We start from the raw sequence: 27,277 nt of genomic DNA, 5'->3' as shown, positions 1-27,277 counted from the left end.
TCTTACTCCCCTTCCGTTTTCACTCTGCTCCAGCCACACTGAGAAGGGTTTGGCTGCACCAATGCTTTACATTTCAACCTGTCTCAGGGCCTTGGCCCAGTGTCTGTAATGCTTTTCCCCAGGACTTTAAAGATTTTATTTATTTATTTATTTGAGAGAGAGAGCGCGTGTGCACAAGCAGGGGAGGGGCAGAGGCAGAGGGAGAAGCAGGCTCCCTGCTGAGCAAGGAGCCCAGTGTGGGGCTCTATCCCAGGAGGCAGAAGCTTAACCAACTGATCCACCCAGGCGCCCCTCCCTAGGACTTTAGGTAGCAGTCTCCTTCTCTTCATTCAGGGCTCAGCGCAAATGCCGCTTCCTCAGAGTGGCCTTCTTCTGACCTTACTGCATTTACCTAGGCTTTGCTGTCTCAGATTTGCTTGTGGACACTGTCCCAAGGATTCAAAGTGTAGCTTTAGGTCTACCGAACAGCTAGACATGGTGCTCTGGTGGGCAGGCCACCCTGTATGACTTTATAAAGGAGGATTTAATAGGAAAACACCTTGCAGTAAGCATACACACACAACCTAAAAGCAAATGTGCCGTAGAACTGAACACTTAATAGCCTGAATATTAATAAGCTGAACAATTAATAAGCCTGAACACTTAATATGGCTCTGGTCTGCAGCCCTTTGCTCATATCTGTCATATGAACCTGGATAAATATTTGATAAACCGTTGGACCAAGTTTAACTGAGTACATCATTGGATCACACTCAAAAGCCCAGGGCCAGAAAATCTGGGGAAACTGGGCTGTTCCAGGAATTCTTCACAGCAGGAAACAGAGAAAGACTTCATAATCTAAATATAGCTGGTTACCATTGCCTCCAGGGACCAAATTGATCCTTCAATAGAGAGGATGGTCTGCCACCTGGTGGTAGCTCTTAGCATTGCTCCCTGGTAAACCACCATGAATTCCTGTGTAGGCTCAATGTATTGGGTGTAACATAGAAGGTAAGATCTGGGAGAGTCCCTATGTTACGACTGTACTTCTAACCAGGAAAATAGAGAAACCTGACAAAGAATTAAAAATTTTTTTCGTTTCTTTTTTTAAATTTATGTTTTTATTTAGGAAAATTTGTTTGTTTCAGTATAGTTGACACACAATGTTATGTTAGTTTCAGGTGTACAACATACTGATTCAACTTCTATGTTATGCTATGCTCACCGCAAGTGTAGTTAATTGTCATTCCACAATTAGAAGCCTGTATCACCTACACTCCCCTTCACCCATTTTGCCCATCTCTTTACCGTCCCCCCCCAAATATTTTTAAATGATTTGTGAATTATTTTATATGAGGCCTCTCATAACAGGGTAAGGAAAAAGAAAAACACCTATGGAATACTTATGTGAACTGGACATTCTATATAGATCACTTCTCTTCACAACAATCTTGTAATATGGCTAGTCTTATATCTTTTACAGATCGTGAAATGGATACTCGGACATTAAGACAATTCTCCGAGATTAAACAAGAAAATAAAGGGGACAGCACAATTCTTTCTGACTCCAGAGCATGACTTCAGGCTGCTACACTGCATTTTGCCAAACATTTAACAGATCACCTTTTAAAAAATTAACATTGCTGTATAGTTTACATACATTATAATTGTATGTTTTTAACATTTTATGTTGAAGTATTTACGTATTTACAGCAAGTTGCAAACATTTTACATCTTCTACAACTATGGTAAAATTTCAAAATGAGAACATTGATATTTATCACATGTGTAAATTCATGTAACCATTACTGCACTCAAGAGACAAAAACTGTTTCAGCACCACAAAGACCCCCCCTTATAGTCACACTGTTTGGTGCTGGTCTCAGCCTATCGACAGCGATGCTATCAGCTAGAAATGCCCGAATTGCCTGTACTGTGAGCCCCACAGACATTTCCCCTTTTGGAGCCAATGGTGAGGCTGGACTGGCCCTTGTGGTTTTTATTATGATGGCAAACACACCTCATCAACAACCATCAAGGAACTTTGAAAAAACAAGGTTTACTACTCACAAGTCCTGGAGGGTACCCTGCGTGTCCCGGGCCACACAGTGAGGTTGTGGGTAGAGAGAAACAAAGAGAGCGTGAACCTGGGGCTCTGCCTTTATTGGGGTTGAGGGTGGGGTGCCTGGGATTTCTCAAGTTCACCCTTTGGGGAGTGAAAATGTGGGAGGGAAAAGCAGGGTCAGTCAGATGGTCAGCTATCTAGGTCAGCCAGCACTTTCTAAAAGGGGAACCTCACGGGTGGGGCATTTTGGTTCTTTATCTAGTTGTGTGGTTGGCAGTGTGTTTATTCCAGATGAATGACTTTGAAGTGGAAAAGCTCAATGGCGGGCACTTACAGTACAGTCAAAAAAGCTGATTGTCAGACATTGACACTACGCACACCCACACCTCTCCCCTCCATTATTCCTAAACCCTGGCCATGGTTCATCTGTTCTCCAGCTCTATAATGTCATTTCACAATATTATTTAATTGGAATCAGGGAGTATGTGACCTTCTGAAACTGGCTTTTCTTCCCTCAGTATTAAGCCCTGAGGTCCATTCATGCTGTTGTGTGTATCAATAGTTCATTCTTTTATATTGATGAGTCTAGTTCCATGGAATGGCTGTATAATTTGTTTCACCACTCACTCACTGAAGGACATTTTAGTTGCTTCCAGTTTTTATTAGAAATAAGGCTTTTGTGAACATTCACGCATAGGCTTTTGTGTGGACATAAGTTTCCATTTTTCTGGCCAGGAGTGCAATTGCAGGGTCATAATTATATTTGCATGTTTAGTTTTTTTAACTAAAGTAGTTTGCCAAACTACTTTCCAGAGTGGTATACTATTTTACATTCTCACCAGCAGCGTAACAGAGATCCATTTTCTCCACATCCTTGCCAGCATTTGGTATTGCCACCCATTTTTATTTTAGCTGTTTTAATAGGTATAAAGTGGTATCTCAATGTGGTCTTAATTTGCATTTCCCCAATGGCTAGTGATGTAAATCTTTTTGTGTGCTTCTGTGCCTTCAGTATATCCTCTTCAGTTAAATGACTTTTCATGTCTTCGGCCTGTTTTCTAATTGGATTGTTTGGTTTTCTTTCTTTTCTTTTCTTTTTTGGATTGTTTAGTTTTCTTTTTTTTTTTGCTGATAATTTTTGAGCATTCTTTATATATCCTAGATATGTGCCCTTTTTCCAGATTGGTGATTTGCAAATATTCTCTTGTAGTCTGTAGCTTGTCTTTTCATCCTTTTCATCATTAACAGCATCCTCCACAGAGCAAAAGTTATTCATTTTGATGGAGATCAATTTATCGATTTTTCTTTTGTAGATCGTATTTGTGGTGTCATATTTAAGAACTCTTCACCAAGTCCTAGGTCCTGAAAATGTTCTCCTATGTAATAGTGGGACTGTGATATAACAGGGAATATACTTTGGTCTTTATCCATTGGTACACAACTCCTAAAACCCTTGCAATTTCCTAAGTGATAAAGAGCAATTAGAGCATCTTTTGTTACAGTATTTAGTTTTTGTTCCCAGCTCCTGAAATAGCTGGAGAATATAAAGATGAAAGGAATATTTTGTGTTATTCTTTACAATCCCCTTTCGTCCACACCTGAGGTCAGGTTAATAAGGTGACTTTTAGAAAGCCCCTAAAAACTGGGGGGGCCTAAGGAGGTGGGGAAAGAAGCTGGTTCCTAGGGGAGCCAATCATGTGATTAGAGAGTTGGAACTTTGAGCCCCACTCCCACCTCAGGGGAGAGGAGAAGGGATGGAGACTGAGTTTAATCACCAATGGCCAGTGATTTAATGAATCACGCTTATGTAATGAAAACTCCATAAAAATCCCTAAAATAAGGGGTTTGGAGAGCTTCCAGGTTGGTAAACAGGTGCAGGTGCTGGGAGAGTGGTGCCCCTGGAGAGGGCATCAAAGCTCCGAGCACTTTCCCACATACCTTGCCCTATGCATCTCTTCTATCTGGCTGTTCCTAAATTGTATCCTTTTATAATAAACTGATAATCTAGTTAGTAAACTGTTTTTCATGAGTTCTGTGAACTGTTCTAGCGTATTATTGAACCCAAAGAAGGGGTTGTGGGAACCTCCAACTGATAGCCAGTTAGTAGGAAGCCCAGGTGATAGCCTGGGACTTGTGATTGGCCTTGAAGTGGGGGCTGTCTTGTGGGACCGTGCCCTTCACTTGTGGAGTCTGTGCTTACTCCAGGTAGACCGTGTCAGAACTGAATTGTATTATAGGACACCCAGTTGGTGTCTGCATATAGTCAGAGAACTGGTAAGGGTGGGGAAACACCCACACATCTGGTGTCAAAAGTAACGTATTGAGAGTAGTAGTAGAGCAGAGAGCAGAAAGGAAATTTCCTTTTGATCTTCTGAAAAATTGTAGTTGTATATTTTACATTTAAATCTATGAACCATTGTGAATTAGTTTTTTGTATAAAGTATGAGGGTTAGATGGAGGGTTTTTTTGTTTTTGATTCTGTCTTTGTTGTAGTTGTTGTTTGTTTGCTTAGGGTTATTTGTGGTAGGCTGAATAGTGGCCCCTCAAGGAGGCACATATCCTAATAACTGGAACCTGTGATATTACCTTATATGGCAGGAGGGATTTTGTAGATGTGATTAAGTTAAGGTTCTTGAGAGGGGGTGATTATCCTGATTATCCATGTGGGCCAGGTGTATCCACAAGGCTTCTAACAAAAGGGAAGCAGGAGATCAGAGTGAGCAGTAGGAGACGTGAGCATGGACCAAGATGTTGGAGTGATGTAGGAAGGAATCATAAGCCAAGTTACACAGGCACTCTTTACCAGTGAGTACAAAGACAGGACAAAATATTAGTTCTTCTAACTCAATTCTTTTTTTCTTTCCATTACATCATATAGTTGTGCATGATGTTCCATGTTAATCATATACATTATATATGTTAAATCATATTTTGGTAAACTGTAAGCAATTATACAGTTTCTGGGGTGTACTGAAATTTTAACATGCTGATTTTTGTCCATTTGTCAACCACCCATTCATCCATTCACCCATCCAATAACCACATACTGAATGTCTGTCTGGTGCCAGCTTAAAGCCCTGAGCCTAGGGACCTAAGAAAGGTAGGCTCCAGGCTCTGAATCAGAGAGCTTGCCCTCTAGTGGGCAAAAGTAGGCATAGGCATATACTGTGTATCAGCGTGAAAAGTAGTGATGTGCTAAGTTTATTCAGTAAGTGAGCCTGGGCTGGGTCTTAGAAGATGAGGTAGGGGTTAGTCAGATGGCAGTGAAGGCTGGGGGGATGGCAGGGTTGTGGAGAGGACACCACAGGCAGAAGCACCAGCTCTTGCAGAGGCAGGGAGGCATGACAGAACATGGTGCATTGGGGAAACCTTGCTGGCTGGCTATGATTGGTGCTTGGTCACTGAAGGTGCTAGAGAGGGAGGAGAACCCTGAAGGAAAAGGCAGGGGTCCACTCATAGAAAGCCCCTGAATATCTCGTTAGGAAGTTTGGAACTTATCCTGAACACAGTGAGGGGCCATTGTAAAATTTAGGCAGGGACAACATGATCAGATTTGGTTTTTTAAAAATTGCTCTGATGGTTGTGGAAGGGAGTTGAAACTGGGGAAAGGAAGAGAAGTTATGACATTGCTGTGGTAATCTAGAAATGACAAATGCCTGAACTGGGGCAGGACTGTCAGACATAAAGACAGGGTCTGGGTCTGATGTTTACAAGGGAGGTAAGACATGTAGGTAGAAAGTGATTAGTTGGATATAGTGAAAGAAGGGACTGTTCCTAAAACCCTGGCTTGGAATTTGTTTATTCATTCATTGCAATGGTTCTTGTTTGTTGGTTGCCTAAATATATCATCTACAGGGAAATAGTGACATTTCCCATGATCTGGTGTTGATTAGGATAGTATTTCAGTAGAAGAGCATTGTAAATCAACTTTCCCTTGTTGTGTGTAAAATATCTAGAATGGAAATTGCCTACAAAAATATTTTAATTCCAGACTTTTTTTCCCTTTACCAAATTGCTCATTCACAGACTGTGTCCCTGACATTAGCAGAGAGTGGTTGTGTAAAGAGTAGATGACAACTCATTTTAATATTGTATTGATTGTTTAATGTATTTATAACTCCACTTGTTTCCAGAAGGAATTTGGAACAGTCTAGTTTGAACCGCAAATACAATAAGGGTGAACACAATAGATACAAAGCAAAAGATTGATAGTCTTGATACTCCCATGTACAAGTGGCCATGTCCCTTTTCAACTTCCTAGTGTCCATTTCTTTCTCCCACCCAGGAACAATACCCTACTTTTTATTCCGCCCCTCCTTCCCATAGTCCTTGGGCCAAGGTGACTCTAGCTTCTAAAGAATTTGAAGCTCAGACTAAACAAAGCCCTCCCCACCTCCCACATCTGCCCCTATTGGTTCTGAGTGGGCATATTCCCTAAATTGGTCTAATTCAAATAAAACTGTGGGCTTTTGCTTAGAGGGTAGGAATATCCGGAGACACTGTTGGTCACAACTGCGGGGTGTGAGAGTGCTACTGGCATCTAGTGAACAAAGGCCAGGGATGCTGCTGTTCCTTACAACAACGAATTGTGTGGTTCAAAATGTCCATAGTGCTGAGTCTGAGAAATCCTGTGCCAATTCCCTGGAGCATGAGAGAGATAGCATCCGTGGGAGCCTTGACGTTGGCATTGCAGGGAAAATTTTGTGCTTCGGTGGAAAACTCTGCATTGTCTAGACTGTAGAGGACACTCCTCCAGGTTATCTGATTCTATAAAAGCTATTTTGCAGGTCTGTAAACTATAGATAACGAACAGCAATTCAAAGTCATTCTTGTCGATTGTCTGCTCGTCTGTAGTCATTCTTCTCTATAGTCATGGAAAGTAAGCTCTGTCTAGCAGGAGTTCATTTGATGTCCCTGTTCCACCGTGGAATAAGTTCATTTTGCCCTCACTGGCATGTTCAGTTCAATGTCCCAACTCCATATAAATTTGTGATTTTGTTTTTGGTTTACTTTTCCTTTAAACTGGTTTTAACACCTCACCAGTTTCCTCCTTCATGATAGTAAACAATGTATTCATTTTTAACCTGTTTAAGAGTCATACTTTACCTTTTTTTTGAAGAGTTCTCTTTTAATAGCATCATCCACCTTTGAGGAGTTAAGGGAATGAAAGCACTTCCATCAGAAGATGCTCTGGTCTCAACAATGGAGGCAGGAACCTGGACTCCTATGGGAGCTTCAGAACAACAGGTATTTGTCTGTGTGGCCCACTGTTGTATTCCTGGTGCCTCGAGCAGGCCCCAGCATGTAGTAAATGCTCCATAAATGGCTTGTCCACAACCGAATGGACACCTTCTGCTTAGGCTGAATATATTGAGAAGAAAAGGGGAGAGAGAATGCATGTTCTCTGTGGGAACAAAGAACGGGAGATTTCTTTAAGAAGAGGGGAAAATTGATAATAGGAAGACATTTGTGTTAAATTTTGTAGGGTGCTAGCAAATTTGGGACCCCTTACATTGCTGGTGGCTGTTTTATTTGGTGCATATTGCATGATCCAGTCTAGGCAGTTGAGCACAATTTCAAAGAACAGGTGGTGATTTCTCTCAGCAGATAGTGTGGCTTTGGGGTAAGTGTATTTATTTCAAAGCCTTCTTGGGGTAAAAATTAAAGGCATTCATAAAATACGTAAGGTGCAGCACTGCCTATATTTTTGGTCCCAGGTGAATATATAAGGGGACAATACACGTAACCTCAAACATACTAGGGATGATAGGAAATGTACAAAAAGGAGGAAACACTTACTTAAATCTATCAGCTGTGTTCCATTACTGAAAAGTGAAAGGTTTGAGCTTCTGAGAAGTCTGATCATAGCTTTTGTTGTCTAATAGCAGGAAGTTCTGTTAACCAGAAGTATACAAAATTTCTTGGGATCTGAGCTCTAAGGGAAGTTGTTACAGATGGTTCTGGAACATGCAAAAATTAACCTAGACAAAGACCTTATACCCTTGGGGCACCTGGGTGGCTCAGTCGTTAAGCGTTAAGCGTCTGCCTTCGGCTCAGGTCATGACCCCAGGGTCCTGGGATTGAGCCCCGATTGCATCGGGCTCCCTGTTCAGTGGAAGCCTGCTTCTCCCTCTCCCACTCCCCCTGCTGTGTTCCTTCTCTCACTGTGTCTCTCTCTGTCAAATAAATAAAATCTTAAAAAAAAAAAGACCTTATACCCTTCACAAAAATTAACTCAAAATGGACCATAGACCTAAATGTAAAATGCAAAACTATAAAACTAGGAGATAACATAGGAGAAAATCTGGAGCGCTGTGGCTTTGGCAATGATTCTTTAAACGCAACACCGCGAGCATGATCCATGAAAGAAAGAATCGATAAGCTGGATTTCATTAAAATTAAAATGTTCTGTTCTGTGAAAGACAGTGTCAAGAGAATTAGGAGATAAGCCACAGACTGGGAAAACATATTTGCAAAAGACGTATCAGATAAAGGACTGTTGTGTAAACATACAAAGAACACTTAAAACTCAACAATAAGAACACAAAAAATTTGATTAAAAAATGGGCCAAATACCTTAATAGACACCTCACCAAAGAAGATCTACAGATGGAAAATAAGCATATGAAGATATTCCACATCATATGTCAATAGGGAAATGCAAATTGAAACAACCTTGAGATACCACTACACACTGATTAGAATGGTCTGAATCCAGAACACTGACAACACCAAATGCTAGGGAGGACATGGAGCAGCGAGAAATTATCATTTATTGTTGATGGGAATGCAAAATAGTACAGCCACTTTGGAAGACAGTTTGGCAGTTTCTTACAAAATTAAACCTCCTCTTTTCATATGATCCAGTAACTATACTCCTTAGTATACCCAAAGGAGCTGAAAACATGTCCACACAAGAACCTGCACACTGTTTATTGCAGCTTTATTCATAATTGTCAAAATCTGGAAGCAAATAAGATGTCCTTCAATAGATGAATGGATAAATAAACTGTGGTACATCCAGACAATGGAATAGTATTCAGTGTTAAAAAAAGTGAGCTGTCACACCATGAAAAGACATGGAGGAAACTTAAATGCAAACTAGTAAGTGAAGGAAGCCAATCTGAAAAGGCTACATAGTATATGATTCCAACCATCCGACATTCTGAAAGAGGCAAAACTATGGAGACAGTAAAAAGATCAGTGGTTTCCAGGGATTAAGGGGGAGGGAGGGATGAACAGGCAGAGCACAGAGGATTTTTAGGACAGTGAAACTACTCTGTATGATACTTCAGTGGTGGATACATGTTATTATACTTTTGTGGAAATCCATAGAATGTCAAACACCAAGGGCCACTCATAATGCAAGCTGTGGACTCTGGGGGATATGTCAAAGTAGGTTCACCAACAGTAACGAATGTATCACTCTGGTGAGGGATGTTTGAGAATGGGGAAAGCTATGCATATGTGGGGGTTGTGAATATACATGAAATCTCTGTACCTTCTGCTCAGTTTTGCTATGAATGTAAAACTGTTTTAAGAAGTAAAGTCTATTAAAATATTATAATCAAAACATCTGAGTTATAAGGCCAATAAATATTTAGATAAAAAATTGAAGAGTCTGGACTTAACCAACTTTAACCAATTTAAGAAAAACATGCTGAGAATGTTAGCAACTTGTTTTGCTTTTATCTTCTCTGTAATAATAAAGAGCTGCTCTTTTCCTGCAGCTCCTTTTCCCATTAGTAGAACTTTATGTCAGGCCACTTAAATGGTACTCAAGATGTAACATGCTTCTCTAGTGGAGGGAACAAATGTAGCTGACCTCAGGTCTGTCTGTTCCTCTTGTGCTTGCACCTTGCCCATGTTTGGTGACACCAGGCCCAGCAGCCTCTACCAGAAGTCCCTCCCCTCTAAGCTCTGGCTGAGTCTTGAGTCAGGGAACTCAGCAAAGAAACAATTAGTGTAAAAGACGTCAGGAATGCTTTGTGGAGCATCCGATGCCTGCAGTGTGCTTCATACTTAGCCAACAGCTCCAGAGTTACAGGAAAAACACTTGAGATGGAATTATTTTGGTCTGTTGTTTTATCATTGTTTCTTAGCAAAATTATTTCTTAAACTCTTAAAACAGCTTATAAGCTAATAATGAGGGGAATTATTCTGTACCATGCCTGAGGTGGAGTAGGGGTGAAGGTGGGGAGTTGGACGATGAGGGGAAGGAGGAGCCAAGGGCTGGTTCCCTATATTCATTCATTCTGTAAATTCAGGCATCCGTTAGTGAAGAAAGGCAAGTTTTCTGTTTCTTTCTAGAAAGGGGAAATACAGGCAATAAACAAACATTACTTAACAGGATGATGTTCGAGAAGAATAGGATGATATGATGGGCGTGAGGTGGGGACTGGGGGGCTGAGGATTGGGGCAGGGGTATTTTATTAAAGTGAGCAGGGAAGATCACTGAGCAGGCAGAGAACTGAATGAGGTGAGGAAGCCAGTTTCGAGGGACCCTGGCTAAAAGGTGTGGTCCAGTCTTAGAAAGGGCCCCTCTGCTTTCTCTGAAGAACTCATTTATATACTGAAGTGGCAAAACAGGTTATTTTCTTCCTTTCTCGCCTCCTTCTTGATGTGAGACAGAAATCCATCCCTTCTTTGGGGCTCGGTACCTGGTAAGTCAGACTGATGCTGCTCAAGGGTTCACAGAGACAAATTCTTGGCGTATATTGAGACTGCCATTCTGAGCTAAGGAATAGGAGAAGTGCCTTGGGCTTCAAAGGGGGAGGGCAATTCACAGGCAGTAAGGGAGCAGATGATGCGTAATTAGATGTTTGCTCTGCTATACAGATGTCAGATAAAATTTATCATTGGTAAGAACTCTTATTCTAGGAAAGACACCTAATTTAGATACTTCTAGGCAGTTGAGGGAGGAGCAAAAGTTTCTCTTGAGTCCTCAGGGTCTGGATTGCTTTCAGCTCAAAATAGTCCACCTGACAAAGTGGCACATTTTGGGGACACCTATTCTGAATCCCTTCATTAGTCATCAAGGATTGCCAGGTCTCTGTGGACATACTTGTATGTGCGGGGCCAGGCTCCATCGTGGGGATGGTAAGCCATCCAAAACTGTCTGGTGCAGAACAACGTCTAAGGCCGGGAGTTCTAAACTTGTAGTCCTGGGCCTTCAGCTCTAATGGTAAGATTTCAGCATGTAACAGCACTCCAACTGTCTAGGGTTAACTTGCTTCATGCTTATGCACTCCTTGCTTGCTAACCTAAGTCCCTAGGTCTATAGCAGAACCAGCCTACCTTCCTTAGATTTGCAGGCCACTGGCCTTGAGGAATGAAGGCCCAGAAGATAAGGCCTGACTACATTCGAAAACAGATGCCACTGACGCCATCAAGTCTGTTTATGGTCATGTCCACATACGACTAGCTGCCTGGGCACCGGCTTCTCTGCACGCAGCCCCCTTCCCTTTTTCAATGCCTTCCCCTTTAAAACTCTCTGGCTTTGCCTGATGAGGAAGATGGTCTTTGAGACGTTAGTCTACCATCTTTCCAGGTTGCCGGCATCCAGAATAAAGTAACCTTTCTTTTCCCACCATCACTTGTCTCTCGAATGTTGATTTTCCAGCGGGGAGCAGCTGAACCTGAGTTCAGAACCCGGTTTCTGTCCAATAACAAGCCCGCCAAACCGCATGTGCGTTTCGCTGGGGAGTGTCTACAGAAGTCACTCTCAAAAGAGGGCGACGTCTCCAGAAGAGCGACTGGCCTAAGGACTCGTCCACGGCCACGTTCTTACTTCTGGAAAAAAACGACGGGTTCAGCTCTACCACCCCCTTCTCGCTTGAGAGGGCAGACAAAAGTATCCGGGGAACCCACCCAGAGGTAGCCTGAACACCCCGGCTAGCAGTCACAATCAGGTTCGGTTCTTGGCTCAGTCCTCGCGGTCCACCGCGCCCAAGCCCGCCGCGGCCTATTGCGCGCCAGTCGCTCAGCATTGTGGGACTGGTAGTCCCGGCGGGTGCGTAGGTTAGGACTGCCGGAGCCACAGAACTACACTTCCCAGCAAGGACCCCCGCAGTAGCCGGCGCGGGCCGTATGCGTCAGCCACCAGACTTCCGGACAAGCCGGGGGCGGGACCGTGGCGGAGGCTGGAGCTTGGCGTCGGGATGCAGCGCCCCGGGCCCTTCAGCACCCTCTACGGGCGGGTCCTGGCCCCGCTGCCCGGGCGGGCCGGGGGCGCGGCCTCTGGCGGAGGCGGGAACAGCTGGGGCGTCCTGGGTTCCCACGTGCAGCCTCCCGGGCGCGCGCAGTCCGGGACCCGCGCCGGCGTCGGTAGCACAGGTACCTACGGCGGGGACGCCAACAGCGCCTGCCCGGCCCCCTCCACGATGTCCAAGGCGGAGGAGGCCAAGAAGCTGGCGGGACGCGCGGCCGTGGAGAACCACGTGAGGGTGAGCAGCTCCGGGCGTGGGGCTCCCGTGCTCTGCGTGATGGGCTCGTGTTGCGTGTTCCGGGTACTGCCGGGGCCGGGGCTGCGTGAGAGGGGAGAGGGTGTACACTGTACCCGGGTTTAGATCCCCCCTTTTCCGTGCTCCTTAAAGGTCTTTTACATGTGGGATCGACTGGGGGGCGAGATTCCTAAAAGTTGAGCTTTCTAAAGACTCCTTGTCCGGCCGGGTAACAGTTTGCAAAGTGGAGTGTGGTGGTATCTCATGTGTTTGGAGTGGCGCTGGAAGGGACTTGCCATGCTGCTGGCTTCCTTATTAACAAGTAGAAAATGGTGAGCTCTGGAGCTGCCAAGAGATCTTCCCTATGCTGGGAAGCCGGTGGAGAGCTGGTTTGAAAATTGCTTTGAAATTTCACTCCAAGGTGGTTCTTGGCTTGGCGCGTGTACGGTCCTGAGTGTACTCGCTAGTGAAAGAGAGCGAAAGAGGGTTTTAAAACCTCTTGCCTTTGACAGGGCTGGGTGGACAATGGGATTCTGGAGGAATCTGTTTAAGGTTGGGGCGCACAGATCAGGTTTAGCTGTTACCGGTGAGGTCGTGGCCCCAGTTGTTAAGTGACGGGTGTGGTGCTGTTTAGTGGAGTCTCTTAACCTGAGTGGATTTGCTGTCATCAATCAAGTTAATTACCTTAATTATGGTACTTCCGTCGAGCCAAGTGGAGTATCTCTGCCCTTTGGTGGAGTTTCCTTGACTTTGTTGGCCTTTTGTCTCTCTTTTCTGTTTCTTAGAAAGTGGTTTCTGATTCCCTTTCTCCTCGTGATAGTTCTTTACATTTGTTAATGCTTCCATGTACAGAGTACTTTGCTACGATGGTGTTTGATCCTCGAATAGCTTGGCTAAGTGGGAGGGACCAGTGTGGTAACCTGTGGATCAGCAGGTTCTGTAGATCTTCCAGAACCCAAACTGGGTGACCCCTGTTCCAGTGCCCTTTCACCGGTTCCATAGCTGCTCTGTTCTGGTGTAGTTTGTTCCAGTCTGGTTAGCAATGGAGTTTCCTATGGGAATTCACAGAGACAACGCAGAATGTGTAGTCCGGCTCTACTTTTAGGATTCAGTGTCTCAGCTACAAAATTGGGATGGTAAGCTGAAATTTTTAAAATGCCTGTATAAAGTGAATAATTAATGAGTAAATGAAATCTGTACAATTAGAGAAGCCCCATATCTTAGTATTCTTATTAACCTATTAATATTTGGTGGCATAAGTCTTTCTGACTTTCATCTTACAATGCATTTGCTTCCATAAAAATCTTCAAGCCCCCACCTCTGGCTGGAGCTACAAAACACTGAACTCCAGCTACATTATTCTGTGAAATTACCGGGTGATCATGGGGAGATCTTCATTGGCCTTTTGGGGGCAACTCACCCCAATCTCAGTTGCACCTGCTTTCCCTACCAAACTTCTTCCTGAGATGCTAACATTACCTGATTTTGTTTTTTCTACTCTTAAACGTTGATTTATTCACTTCATTCATTTACCAGATATTTGATGGCCTAATATGTGTCAGGCAGTTGGTATGGTGGCCAGAAATGTGGCTACAGGGAGAGGGAAAGTCAGGTCCTGGATACTTTGCAAACAGGATAATTAATTCAAACCTATACATTTATTGAACATAGTCATGTGTCTAATTGTCAAGGCTTAGCTAGCTGCCCTCTCCAGGGCGTTATCCTTTGCACCATCTAAGCCATATGTCATCTAGCGCTTTGTGTCTTGAAATTGTTTACTCACTTGTCTAAGTTTATGGAGATGGTCATGTGGAAGGTTCTGTTGGTTCCACCTTTGGAATGTTGTTAGACCTGACCCTTCCCTTTGACTTACCATCTTTCCTAGTTGAGGCTCTCCGCATGGCCAGAGGTTTGCAGTTGCCCTTATCTTGTCCCCTCTGCCAACCTTCCAAGTGATGCATTATCATCTTCTGTATCTCTCATCTGTTTGTCACAGTGGCCCTCAGGTGGCCTCATCCTAATGTTCTCATTCCATATCTGAAGTATCTGTTGCAAGCCAGGTACTGGGCCAGATGGAGAGGATACACAAATGAGAGGCTGTGGTTCTTCTCCTGAAGCCCACAGTCTTGTGTCCTTCTGGAATCCTTTCTTCTCCATGTACCAGAACATTGGAAAATATATAGTGGCATATAGTGTGCATTTTAATATCATTACACTCTACTTAGAACGCTCTTTCTTGTCCTCTGACCTTGCTGGTTCAAATCATATGTGTCCTTTAGAGTTTGGTTCAAAGATCCTTTTCTCCTTTCAGTTTTTCCTTAGTCTCCTCTAAGTTGGGCGAGATCTCTTTGATTTTGTAGCACTTTATACCTCTTAGGTGCTTTATGGTGTCTTATGTTCTAGTCATCTATATGTTTATCTCTCCTATCCCCCTAAAGAGTAAGCTCCTAGTGGATAGTTAACCTTATCTTCACTCAGTGTTGGTCACAGTGGGGCCTGCCTGGTAAATGTTTGTTGAGTTGTGTGGAGTGTAGACACGAATATGGAGGTTGTAAGTTATTGGTGGCCCTTTGCTTAGACTCTCTGGACTGTAGGGTTTCCAGTTGCCTAGCCCATTGGTGTTCTATTGTGGTGATCACTTCCACATCTGGATGGATAGAAAACTTGGCGAGTTTGCTGCTGAATCCTTTGGGTAGCCACTCTGAACTTAGATCTGCCTGTTTCTGGGAGTATAGCCACCCGGGATAGGTTACCATTCAGGGCCGTGTTCTCCTGAAGGTCTGTCGCTTCCTTTGTTCTCTTTGTTTTTAGACAGACTTAGCTTGAAGAAGTTGGTGAGTAGTGACTCCAGTTGGTCAGCAGAAGTATTTCCAAGTAAACCTACTCAACACAGTGAGTGAAGTTCCGATGTTGCATATATGACATGTGATTTAGTATTGCCCATCAGAAGGGGCCTGCTTCTCCAGCAGAGTTTGCCTGGCAGCTGTCTGCTATTGGGTCACCTCAGAGGCAGCCTTCCGCTATCTCTGTTTCGCTTTGGCTAGGACACTGATTCCTGGGCCAGTCATTTGATTCCAAGGTAGGAGGACCACGTGGTTGAAGAGCTTTGGGCCTGGCAGGTCCCTGCCATTTCCTGGCCTCCTCCAGGAATCAAGGGAAGAGCCTTTCATAGAGCTTGTCTGACTCACCAGAGTTATCTGAGTGCCACCTGCCTGCTGGGAGCCTGTGGGTGACATGAGTGTATGGTAATGAGGATTCTGGCAGAGGACTGTAGAGCTAGAGCTATGGGCTTCAGGTCAGGTGTGAGAGTCAGGTTGAGCCTACCTAGGCATTAGTAAATTAAGTACTTTTCTCATTACTTGAAGATTTTTACATATTCACATATTTAGCTATTTTGTACATTTTGACATACCATTCACTTGTCTGGAAGACCTTGCTGTTAAGGTTTGCCTAGGTAGCTAAATGACTACTGGATGCATTGCCTTCTTGAGGGCATCACTGAAGGTGGAATTCTTAGCTAGAACAAGGTCTGCTCTGAGGCCCCTTGATCTGTTTGATGACTTGGGAACTATGAGCTAGTCAAAGTGATTTCCATCAGCTTTCACACAGAGGCTGATGGGTAAAACCCTCTAGGTAGGGGAGGCCCAGCTAGAAGTGCTTTAGTTGCTGGGGTATTAGCATTTGATTTCTTTTTTGTAGCTCCCTCTGCTTGTTGGTCATTCTTTCTAATTTTTTATAGTTTGAGATATAGTCTTGCTTTGAGAAGGACTATACCAGATATGGGCCCAGGGGCTGGCATTGGGTATTCCTGTGGCCTTTGTCCTGTGTGAAGTGAGGGATGTTGGCTATAGCTCTCAGTTTGTCCTGAGTTGCCCCCAGGACTTTTCTTTCTCCTACGAAATATTAAAGAACAAAATTCAACTGAGTAAATCTTCAAAATCTGTTGGCTTTATTCAGTGATTCATGAATCAGGCAGCATCCAGCCTAGCACACAGAAGAAGGGCGCTCTAAGGAGCTATACAAAATGAAAGACTTTTATAGCCAGAAGGGGCAGGAACTAAGAAGTACTAGGCATGAAAGCAGGTTGATTATTACAAGGTCACTTTCCTTATAGGGGATGGTAGGGGTCTCCCAGGCACATTACCTAGCTAGTGTTGATCAGACAATTCCTGATTGACTGGCTTAAGATTCCATTTTGGGGGGAGCCAAAACTGTAATTAAGTCCAGTCTTGGTTTGGTGACCTGGGGCTTAGCATAAGAACTCCATTTGGGGCCTTTTTTTTTTTTTTTTTGAGTAAAGTGATCAAAGTTTATTAAGTGAAGATACAGAAAAAGCTCTCAAGAGTGAGGGGGGTCCCAACAGGGTTGCCCTTTTTTTTGTTGTTGTTTTGTTTTGTTTTTTTTTTAACACTCCCTGCTTCCTTCCTATCAGGCAAAAGATTTGGCTTACTTAGAATGTGCAGTTTAAGCTGACTTTACAAAAATGGTCTGTAGGTCAGTGCTGAAAGATTTCTGGCCCACCCAGGGACAGTCAGAAAGGAAAAGGCCCACGAAAAACACAGAGCCTACTTACACCCCAGGAGTGAAAAGCAGAGTTTTCTAGCTTCAGTGGCTTTTGACGTAAGCTTAGTATCTAGAAGGCAGGGGACTGACCACAGGCACCTTCAGGCTGGTGGCATAACAGGGAACATCAAGCCCACCATCTAGAGCCTCCCTGAAGTCAGCAGAAGCGGGGAAAGCCTGAAGTAACCTTGAAAGTTACCTTTTCTTTAGGGTGATGCAGGCTCGCCAGGTCTGAGGAACCAGAGGCAGTCCCACAGGACCAGCCAAGAGGGTCCTTGGCTTCACACAGGATCAAAATCAAACTCAAGCTGGTAGGAGGTGAGAGCAGAGTTTATTGAATAGCGTGAGAGTATTGTAGATGGAGTGTCTGGAGACTCAGGAAGGAAAGGAGTCTCGTCTTTGCTTGGGGGCTGCAGTTTTTAATTGAGGACAGTGGCCTGGTGTACGTGCCTCTCAGGCATCTAGGAACTGGTCAAAACAAGGTTGAGTGCTCAGGTGTCTTCCATCTTATGCCCTGGAGCCAGGGGTCTTGGCATCAAGGTGACTGGAGTCAGGGTCTTGGAAAACCTGTTCATGATGACCCCACCTAGTCACTCCTTAGATGTTATCTGTTGTGCTGGAAGACTCTAAAGGTATCGTTAACTCCTTGACCTTTACAAGTAGGACATATGTTATTGATAACTGTGAGGTGTGTTTAGGGTGGGGGTGCAGGTCCTAGCAAGAATAGAAGCAGGAAAAGGAGCAAAAAAGCAGTTTTTTTCCCCCCCGTGGGGGTCTCTTCAGTTTCCCTGTGTCAAGGGGATGGCAGAGGTTTTGAAATACCAAACCACATCAGCATTATGACCAGTTGATGCCCAGAGGTCCCTGTTTTGCCCAAGCCTGCCTCAGAATGTGGGAAGAGGGTGAGGCTTGCTTAGGATTATGAGAAAGAGTCTTTATCTGCAGTAGGGACAATGTGTAAGAGATAGAGAGTACTTGTGAGTACAAAGGACAAGAAACAGGCATCATATTACTGAGCCTGTCATCTTAAGAAAGGGGGCAAGTCCCTAAGAGCAGACTAGGGACCCAGCCAAGGTCAGTTAGACCACAAACTGCAAAACAGGGTCAGGGTACTACATTTAGGAACTAATGTGGAGCTCACTCAGTTCCTAAGCAACTTCCTGCCAGTCTAAGGCAAAAGAGCTAAAAACCAAAGCAGCAGCTACCATTTATTTAGCACCTACCAAGAAGATTTATACATGTTAATTTAAGTCAGATCTCACAACAACCCCTTGTAACCTCCAAGACCAGTTATCCCCACTCTAAAGATTTTATTTATTTGAGAGAGAGCTCGTGCGCACGTGTGCACAAGGCGGGGGGGCGGGGGGAGAAGCAGACTCCCCTCAGAGCAGAACCCTGAGATCATGATCTGAGCTGAAGGCCAGCTGAGCCACCCAGGTGCCCCTCCCCACTTTAGAGAAGAATTCAACCTTTTAAGGAAACATTTAAGACTTGGAAGTGAGCAAAAGCGATTGTTGGATATCCTTTCATTGGAGTGCTGGAGCTTGCAGGTGTGTGCCTTAGCCTTCCAAGTAGGCCTGTCACAACTCTGTAGGGAGAGACTTTTAATTTTAGAACACTCTTAACAATGCAGATAATTTCTGTCCATAGAAATGGAAATTAATTGTGTTTTATGAGATTCAACTGATTATTACCCTAAAGACCTTGTAAATTCATTTGAACATTTCTTGACTACATATGAATTTATGGTTCTTGGGTTTTTCCTGTGAACAGGTTGTAACAGTATCGTGATTTTACCTTTTTTTAAAATAATTTTTTATTGTTATGTTAATCACCATACATTACATCATTAGTTTTGGATGTAGTGTTCCATGATTCATTGTTTGTGCATAACACCCAGTGCTCCACGCAGAATGTGCCCTCCTTAATACCCATCACCAGGCTAACCCATCCCCCCACCCCTCTCCCCTCTAGAACCCTCAGTTTGTTTTTCAGAGTCCATCGTCTCTCATGGTCTTTTTTTTTTTAAATCATCATTTAACAATATCAGTTACCCCCCCCCAACACAACCTCACTTTGAATAAGCAACTTCAGGAAGTTCAGCATGCTGAAATATTTCATGTCAAATTTCTTAGCGTTCCAGCAACTGATTAACAACTCATTTGGTAAGGGGAAGCCCATAGTGAGATTTTCTTTTGTTATAAACGAGACAGCAGGCCCCAAATTGAGTCACTTGTGCTAAGCTCATGTCACCAAAAAGGAGACTTAATTACTGTTTCAGCTCTCCCAGAAATGGAATGTTAAATTAGGAATTGTCAGATCAGCATAAGTTAGACCCCTGCCATCCTCTAAAGAAAAGTAACCTGGCAATAACCAGTCTGCTTTTTTGCCTGCTAGGACTTCCTTGTTCACGCTTCCTCTGGCTATAAAAGTCTTGTTTCGTATAGCTCTGTAGAGCTCCTTTCTGTCTGCTAGATTGGATTATACCTGACTTGCTCAAATAAACTCTTAAAAAAATTTTAATGTGCCTCAGTTTATCTTTTTAACAGGAGGAATTGGTGATGTTAGGGTCAGACATGAAAGGAGGAGGGTGCTGCTGATAAATGGCCATGGGCACTAGGATAAAGTACAACTCTCCAGTGGCTCTGTTCAGTGCTGATGTTTCTATAAAATGGGCACAGTACTTACCTTGCACTCATGTTGGTGAATTGATCTAGAAAGTGGGCTAAAGAGGGAGTAAAATATGGTATTAATGAGTTTTGGTTTTTTTCTCTCCTTTTTTTTTTTTTTTTTTTTTTGGCAGAATAACCAAGTGCTAGGAATTGGAAGTGGCTCTACAATTGTTCATGCTGTGCAGCGAATAGGTAAGCTCTTGGGCTGCCTACTGGGTCTTCTGTGGGATGGTGCGGGTGGGGGTGGAGAGGAGGGGGAGGGAGTGGGGTACAGGTTTGGTACCTGCCCAGCTCTGCTCTGAGAGGTATTTTTGGGCCTCTTCAGCCACCTTTGGGGGATGCCTGGCTTTGTTTACTCTGCTCATCTGGAGTGGAGGAGCTGATTTAAGATGGGGTCTCAACAGAATTTTAATTCTCACAGTGGTCCTGTGTGTGGCCCCAGGGGCCTTGAGGCGAGCCTTCTAAAGCCTTTGGGTTCCTCAGGCCATCTCAGACAGACAAACTGAGCTCAGTTGCCCTGTCCATGACCCTGGAGTGGATTTGAGGCCCCCGAAGTTGGTGGCTGGTTCCTGCCGGTTCCACCCTGATTAGGGTGTCTCTGAGCTTAGGAAAGGCTCAGGAATTATCAGCCCCTGTGGCTGTTCAACAGGTTTTACTGCCCTGCTTTTGTTTGTTAAAACAGAGCTCAGAGGATAGGCTTGCCTGACTGCTGATTGCTTCTAGGTGCCAAGGGGCAGTGCTCAGGAGACAAAGTCCAGGAATACTGTGTCTTTAAAAGAGTGGTTGTGGTGTTGGAGTGAGGGCTTGTGGAATCCTCCTCATTGGCTTAACCCTGGGCTTTAGTGTTGCATACCTTTCTCCCTTAGCATTGAGTGTGTGGAGGATTTTAGGGCACAGGGATTACTGTGGGGTTCAGAGTAGTGCCTTCTGAACCTCCCACGATGCAGACCCAATGATTAAAAAGACTTGAAATTTTAATAAGATAGTTGTTTCCTTAAGACTTTTTTTTTTCCCCTCCAGAAATGTATAAATCCAAAATGAATAAGCCCACCCTCTGGGGCCTACAAATGATATTTTTTGCTAAATGTAAAAGTAAAGTTCTCTTTTTTTCTGTGAAAGGCAATATAAGGAAGTAGTTAAGACTGGAGCTAGACTGTGTGGGATCATAGCTCAGCTCTGCCACCTTTTAGTGCTGTATCTATGCAGTGAACTTTAACCAGTCAGTGCCTCAGTTTCCTCATCTATAAAATGGGAATAATAATTGCAACTCACCTTTGGGTTGTTAGGACTAAAAGAGTTCACATGTACCAAGGTCTTTGAACATTGCCAGGCACATAATAGTAACAAACATGTGACATTGCTCTTCTTGTAGTTAGTGTTTAGTCCTTGAGCTTTCTAGTGTCCCTGTCTTGTGTGCGCGATGTATGTTCACAAGCTTTTTCACCGAGGCTGGGGACACAGAATGAAAGGCGGCTGTCAGTGGGGGATAGACCTTTCCTTTCCTGTTGGATTTGAGGAAGTGTGCACGTGACAAGAAACAAAATGAGGAGAGTGAAAAACCACCAATACGGCTTTTGTCTCCACAGCTGAAAGAGTCAAACAAGAGAATCTGAACCTTGTCTGCATTCCCACCTCCTTCCAGGTATGTCCTGCTTTCCATTCTGCATCTTGGCACTTGCTGCTGAATCTTCTGAGTCCCGGAGGAAATGGAGGCGTGGCGTTGGGTTGTGCACCAGGGTTGCTGTAGGTGAGAGAGCCAGGAGCAGGAGAGCAGATATTTATGGAGGATTGCTGCTCAGAAGTGGGGCTATAGATGCCTTCATGTGTTCACTCAGTGAATATTTCAGTGTAGTCTGTGTTAGGCGTGGTGTGGTATATGGGGAGTTTTAAAACTCTTAGCTGGTTGGACATTTGCTCCAGTATCTGGAAACTACATGCTTTTCTTGCTACTTAAAAATATTTTTCAACTTGGTATAGTAATTCTCCACTGAATGGATGAATGGAAGATGGGTGTTTGCTTAGTTTTTACCTCCTTGCTCTCCCAGTTCACACACAGCCTTCTCTCCTGATGTTCCATACAGTTATATTTTGTTGAAGCGTTACTCAGTGTATACAAAACCGTGATTGGCCAAACTCTGGCCCAGCCATGTAATGTGCTGTGATTACACCTCCTTACCTGCCTGTTATTTTCGTTTTCCTAAAAGTTAAGTAAATGTTGCCTTTGTTTTTTCCATTTGCTTGGTTGTCTGCATACTCCTTACTCATTCAACCCCAGACTCTACACGGATGGGAAAATCTCACTTCTTTTTGACACTTCTTTCTGGTTATTACACTCCACCCATTTCATCTTGGCCAAGCCTGTCTGGGTCGTTGGGGTTGGGATTGCTGTGGCAGGTGCACTTGGCTGTTGTCTTGGGGTCTCCCTTTGCAGTCAAGAACCTTCCTTCTCTTCTCTTTTGGATCGTCCTCTTTCTTGGTCCTGTTCTTCCTCACCCCCAGCCTTTTGTTTTGTTTACTTCAGTTTTGGTGAAGCACATCCTTTAGGTAGCTATCCAAGTGTGTGGGGTGCAAATTTGTAGACACTTTGGATATCTGAAAATGTCTTTATTCTAGCCTTTCTTGAAGTTGGTTATTTGATTTAGAGAAGTATATGTAAAATCATTTCTGAGGAATTTTGAAGGCATTTATCTATTGTCTCTGTTGTCCTAATTTTCACTTCGTGTTGAGGAGCTTGGTGCCATTCTGATTCTTGATCCTTTCTATGAGACCTATTTTTAAATTTTATTTATTTGTTTTTAAAGCCCCAGCACGGGGCTTGAGCTCAGTGACCCTGAGGTCAAGACCTGAGCTGAGATCGAGTGAGACACTTAACCAGACTAAGCCACCCAGGCGCCCCTGAAACCTATTTTTTTCACTTTTTGAACCTTTATATTCTTATATTAGCTTTTCTTCATGTCCAGTGTTCTGAAATTTCACCATGCTGTGTCTTAGTGTTGGTTTGTTTTCGTCCACGCTGCTGGGCGCTTGCTGGGACATTTCATTCTGCAAACTCATACTCTTTGATTTGGGGGAGTTTTTTCCATTACTCCTATAACTTTCTTGCCCCTATTTTCTCTGGTCTTTCTTTCGAGGATGCTTGTTGTATCCTTGGTGCTTGTGGCCTGTTTTGTCCTATTATCTACTTAGCTTTGTCTTTTCCAACCCTTCTATTGAGCTTATTTACTCTCATGTTTAATTTTAAATAAGATTTTTTGTTGTGTTTTCTGAGGGTTTTTTTGTTTGTTCTTGTTTAATGGGTTCAACTTTTTCAATTTCTTCCCTTGTCTCTGTGAAATTGTTAACGATAATTTTGTTTTTGTTTTAAGATTTTTTTTCTCCTTATATCTGTTCCTTCCTCAAAGGTTTTTTTTTTACAGTTTGTTGGAATTATAATTTACGTACAGTAAAATTTACTCTTTTTTGCATATAATTCAGAGTTTTGAGAACCAACCAATACAGTCAAAATATTTTTAGATTGCTTTGGTCATTTCTTATTCTGGCCTTCCTTCACTATCTGCTCATTTTGGACTAAGAGGCTGATTGGAAACTAGCTCATAGGATGAAGGTGGTCTTTGCTCCAGGCTTGTCTGCCAAGCCCTCTCGTTGGGGAACTCCTGATGTCAGATTATTTGCTTCCGGCTGCTCAGCTTTCTCAGAGAAGTCTGGCCCATGCCCCTTTGGGAGGGGGTATGCATGGCCACCTGTGTCCTGGGATTCAAGTAGGCAAAAAGGGCTAGAAGACATCTTGTCATTATTCCGGATATAATCTTGCTCTCAGTTTTCAGCAAAATACCTGTGGTAGTTGGGAAAGAAGTGTCTACAACATTCTGCAATGTTTCTTTGACTCTGGGCTTGATTGTGACTTGTTTTGCCAATGGGATGTGACCAAATGGTCACATGGTATGCCAGCAGAGAATCGAAAAGTGCTTTTGCAGTGGGGCTTGGCCCATCTTGTGGCTGAAACCATCTTGCCACTGTGTGAACAAACCCAGGCTGCTGTCCTGGAGGGTAAGAGGCCGAGCAGCTCCAGGCATGTGAGGCAAGTCATCCTACACCTGCCAGCCCACTCCAGAGACTTCCCAGTCAGTCCATAGAATCATGACAATTAATACATAGTTGCTTTTTTAAAATATATAATTTAAAAAATTAATTTTTAAAAAATTTTAATTCCAGTGCAGTTTACGTATACAGTGTTATATTAGTTTCAGGTGTACAAAATAGTGATTCATCAGTTCTACTCATTACCCAGTGTTCATTACTGTAAGTGTACTATTAATCCCCATCCCCGCCTCCCGTCTCCCTTCTGATAACTCCCAGTTTGTTTTCTGTAGTTAAGAGTCTGTTTTTTGGTTTGTCTCTTTTTTTTTTTCTTTGTTTTGTTTCTTAAATTCCACATATGAGTGAAATCATATGGTATTTGTCTTTCTCTGACTGACTTCTTTCACTTAGCATCATACCCTCTAGATCCACCCATGTTGTTGCAAATGTCAAGATTTCATTTTTTTTTTTTTATGGCTGAGTAATATTCATGTGTGTGTATGTGTACACACACCACAGCTTCTTTATCCATTCATCTATTGATGGACACTTGGGCTGCTTCTGTAATTTGGCTACTGTAAATAATGCTGCACTAAATGTACGGGCGCATATATCTTTTCAAATTAGTGTTTTCATATTCTTTGGTCGGTAGTGGAATTACTGGATCAATGGTAGTTCTATTTTTAATTTTTTGAGGAACCTTCATACTGTTTTCCACAGCAGCTGCACCAGTTTGCATTCCCACCAGCAATGCATGAGGTTCCTTTTCCTCCACATCCTCACCAATACTTGGTGTTTCTGATTTTAGCCATTCTGACAGGTGTAAGGTGATATCTCATTGTAATTTTGATTTGCATTTCTATGATGATGAGTGATGTGGAGCATCTTTTCTTGTGTCTTTTGGCCGTCTGGATGTCTTTGGAGAAATGCCTGTTCAATATTCACTCTTTTAAGCCTCCAAGTTTTGGAGTAGCTGCTGTGTAGCAAGAGCTCACTGTTGGAGTACCCCGGTCTTCCAACTGTGCCTGTAGCCAGTCCTGAGATCTGCTTTTGGACCTTCTCCAGAGAATAAACATGCTGCTTTGGGAGTAGTGGAGAAAGAGAGAGAGCAGGTTCCTCAGTACCCTTTCAACCTTTCAACGAGTGTTCCCTCTTTTACTCCCACTGCCGTTTCTGCTTCCTGAAGTTCGCAGTGCCACGCAGCCCCGAATCTTTTGGGAGGTTCTTTCTGTGCTGTTTATTTGGTTGCTTCTTAGCTTCCTGCAGTACTGCCTTAGGATTTGTCTTTCTCATTTTTGCCAGTTACCATTGTCCATCAGTGGTCTCACTTTTTAAAGTTTGCTACTGTTTTCTCCTCTTTTTATGTGTTTTAGAAAATTTCCTTTATTATACTTTTATTTTTTTTTTAAAGATTTTATTATTTATTCATGAGAGACAGAGAGAGAGAGAGAGAGAGAGAGAGAAGCAGAGGGAGAAGCAGGCCCCCCGCTGAGCAGGGAGCCCGATGTGGGACTTCATCCCAGGATCCTGGGATCATGACCTGAGCCGAAGGCAGACGCTTAACCATCTGAGCCACCCAGGCACCCTTGATTACAGTTTTAAAGAGGTTTTGGGAAAGAGCTCAGCCAAAGGGAGGTATTCAAATTGCTGTCTTTAAATGGAGGTTTAATTCTGTGTTTTTAAAATAACATCCTCCTAACCCACCTGCATTTTATGGTGGTAAGTGATAACAGTGTACCCAGACTGGAAAATGCTGGCCAGTTCAGTAGATTCAGTGGAGGAGTCATTCACAGTTCACAGGGCTTTTTAAAAATTCACTTGTTCAGAGTTACTGTTTTGTTTTTTTCCTGTCACACCCAAACTTATTTGCATTAAGTTTAGCCAGATGCAATCTTCTGAAATGATTGAAAAAGTCAAAATATTTCATGTTCTACCTTTTAAACAAGTGAACCCATAGGGATTTAAAGGATTTTTTTTTGGTAGATTTTTCCTTAAAAGTTTTTGAAAGAGGACAATTAAAAAAAAATGTATTTAAAAGCCAGATCTGGTCTGAGCCAAAAGTGTTTATTTTTCACGTCCGTCTGCAGTGCACCTCAGTTAGGCGATAAAAGGGAAAGGACAAGCTTTCAGATTTTATTGTGAAATTTATGAACAACAGGATTGCTGGTCTGCCACATGCTGCTGTCCTTAGTCACCAGAGGCTTCTGGGGGCCCAGCTGTGGCATTGCAAATGACACGGCACTGGTTCCTGTCTTTTTTCCAAAAGCACAAGCTAGTCATTAGCTTTACTGCTCCCTGTACTTTCAAGAGCTGGAAGAGGCAGAGGGGGGTGTTTGCTCTGCACCTTCAGGAGACCCCTAACCCTGTGAGCTCGAGTGTCTGGTACCCAGCAGATGCTAATCTTAGTCAAGAACCTGTGGCTGCATTTGGGCTGAATGAGCTGGTATTGGCTTGGTAGCCCCACAATTGGGCCGCTGTGTTGAAGTTAGCATATTGGTTTCCGAGGGCTGCCGTAACAAGGTACCATAAACTGAGTGTGGCTTAAAAACCAGAAATTTATTGTCTCAGTTCTGAAGGCTAGCAATCTGAGATCAAGTGCAAGATGAAGGAGAATCTGTGGTGTGCCTTTCTCCTAGCTTCTGGTGGTTTCCTGGCTGTCTTTGGTGTTGCTTGGCTTGTAGGTGCATCGTCCTGATCTTTGCCTTTATGTTCACATGGCGTTCTCCCTGTGTTATCTGTCTGGTCCAGATTTCCCCTTCTAGGGGCACCAGTCATATTCGATCAGGGCTTAGCCCAGTTACTTTGTTTTAACTTGATTACATCTGTGAAGACCCTATCTCCAGATAAGGTCACATTCTGAAGTACTGGGGGTTAGGACTCCAACTTGTTTTTGTTTATTTGTTTGTTTGTTTTTTCAGGGGAACACAGTTCAGCATGTAACAGGAAGAGTAAAGCTCGTGCCATTTGTGACTCTGACTTCTGTGTGTGTGCAGGGCTACTCACAGGGGTCCTGTGGGGAGTCCAGTCAGAGATGAGAAGGGAGGGTTGTAGGACTTGCAGACGGGGAGCAGGTTAAAGGGTCCTACCCTGATGGGTCTTGAGGTCAATGTACAGGGTTCTCCACGTTGCGGATGGGGATGCAGATTGTTTAAAGCAAGAGCAGATTCTGTCTTTATGTTATTGCTTATTGTCCAGGAAGACGAGAGTCCCAGGGCTTGTGGAAGTTACCAGGGCCTCCCAGCCATACCACATAGACAGCACTTCTCTACTGGGCTCTTTTCAGGTGCCACACTCTGGACGGGAACTGGGATGGGTTGACTCCTGGTGCTGGTGAGGAGGCAGAATTCAGTTGGACATAGTGATCATTGAGGGTATACTTACTGTTATAGGGATATGAGGCTTCTATGCATGGGAGGTGTTATTCACCATCTCCTGTGTCCAGTGGGGTGTCTGGCTCTTAGGCACTTTGTATGTGTTTG

At 43.6% G+C, this 27,277-nt stretch overlaps 1 protein-coding gene across 1 annotated transcript in view; it reads left to right on the top strand.

The window, feature by feature from the left end:
* Window positions 1-12,167: 12,167 nt before the first annotated feature.
* RPIA (ribose 5-phosphate isomerase A) overlaps window positions 12,168-27,277 on the top strand; it is a 30,556-nt gene continuing 15,446 nt past the window's right edge. The window contains exons 1-3 of the mRNA XM_027624077.2: window positions 12,168-12,489; window positions 19,853-19,913; window positions 21,308-21,363. Coding sequence (XP_027479878.1) covers window positions 12,205-12,489; window positions 19,853-19,913; window positions 21,308-21,363 — 402 coding nt within the window. The 5' untranslated portion in view covers window positions 12,168-12,204. The remainder of the gene's footprint in view (window positions 12,490-19,852; window positions 19,914-21,307; window positions 21,364-27,277) is intronic.

Source organism: Zalophus californianus, chromosome 8 (assembly GCF_009762305.2).
Source record: "Zalophus californianus isolate mZalCal1 chromosome 8, mZalCal1.pri.v2, whole genome shotgun sequence".
In the NCBI taxonomy this organism is placed as follows: Eukaryota; Metazoa; Chordata; class Mammalia; order Carnivora; family Otariidae; genus Zalophus; species Zalophus californianus.
The sequence above is the reverse complement of the archived record's forward strand: the minus strand, read 5'-3'. Positions and strand labels throughout refer to the sequence as shown.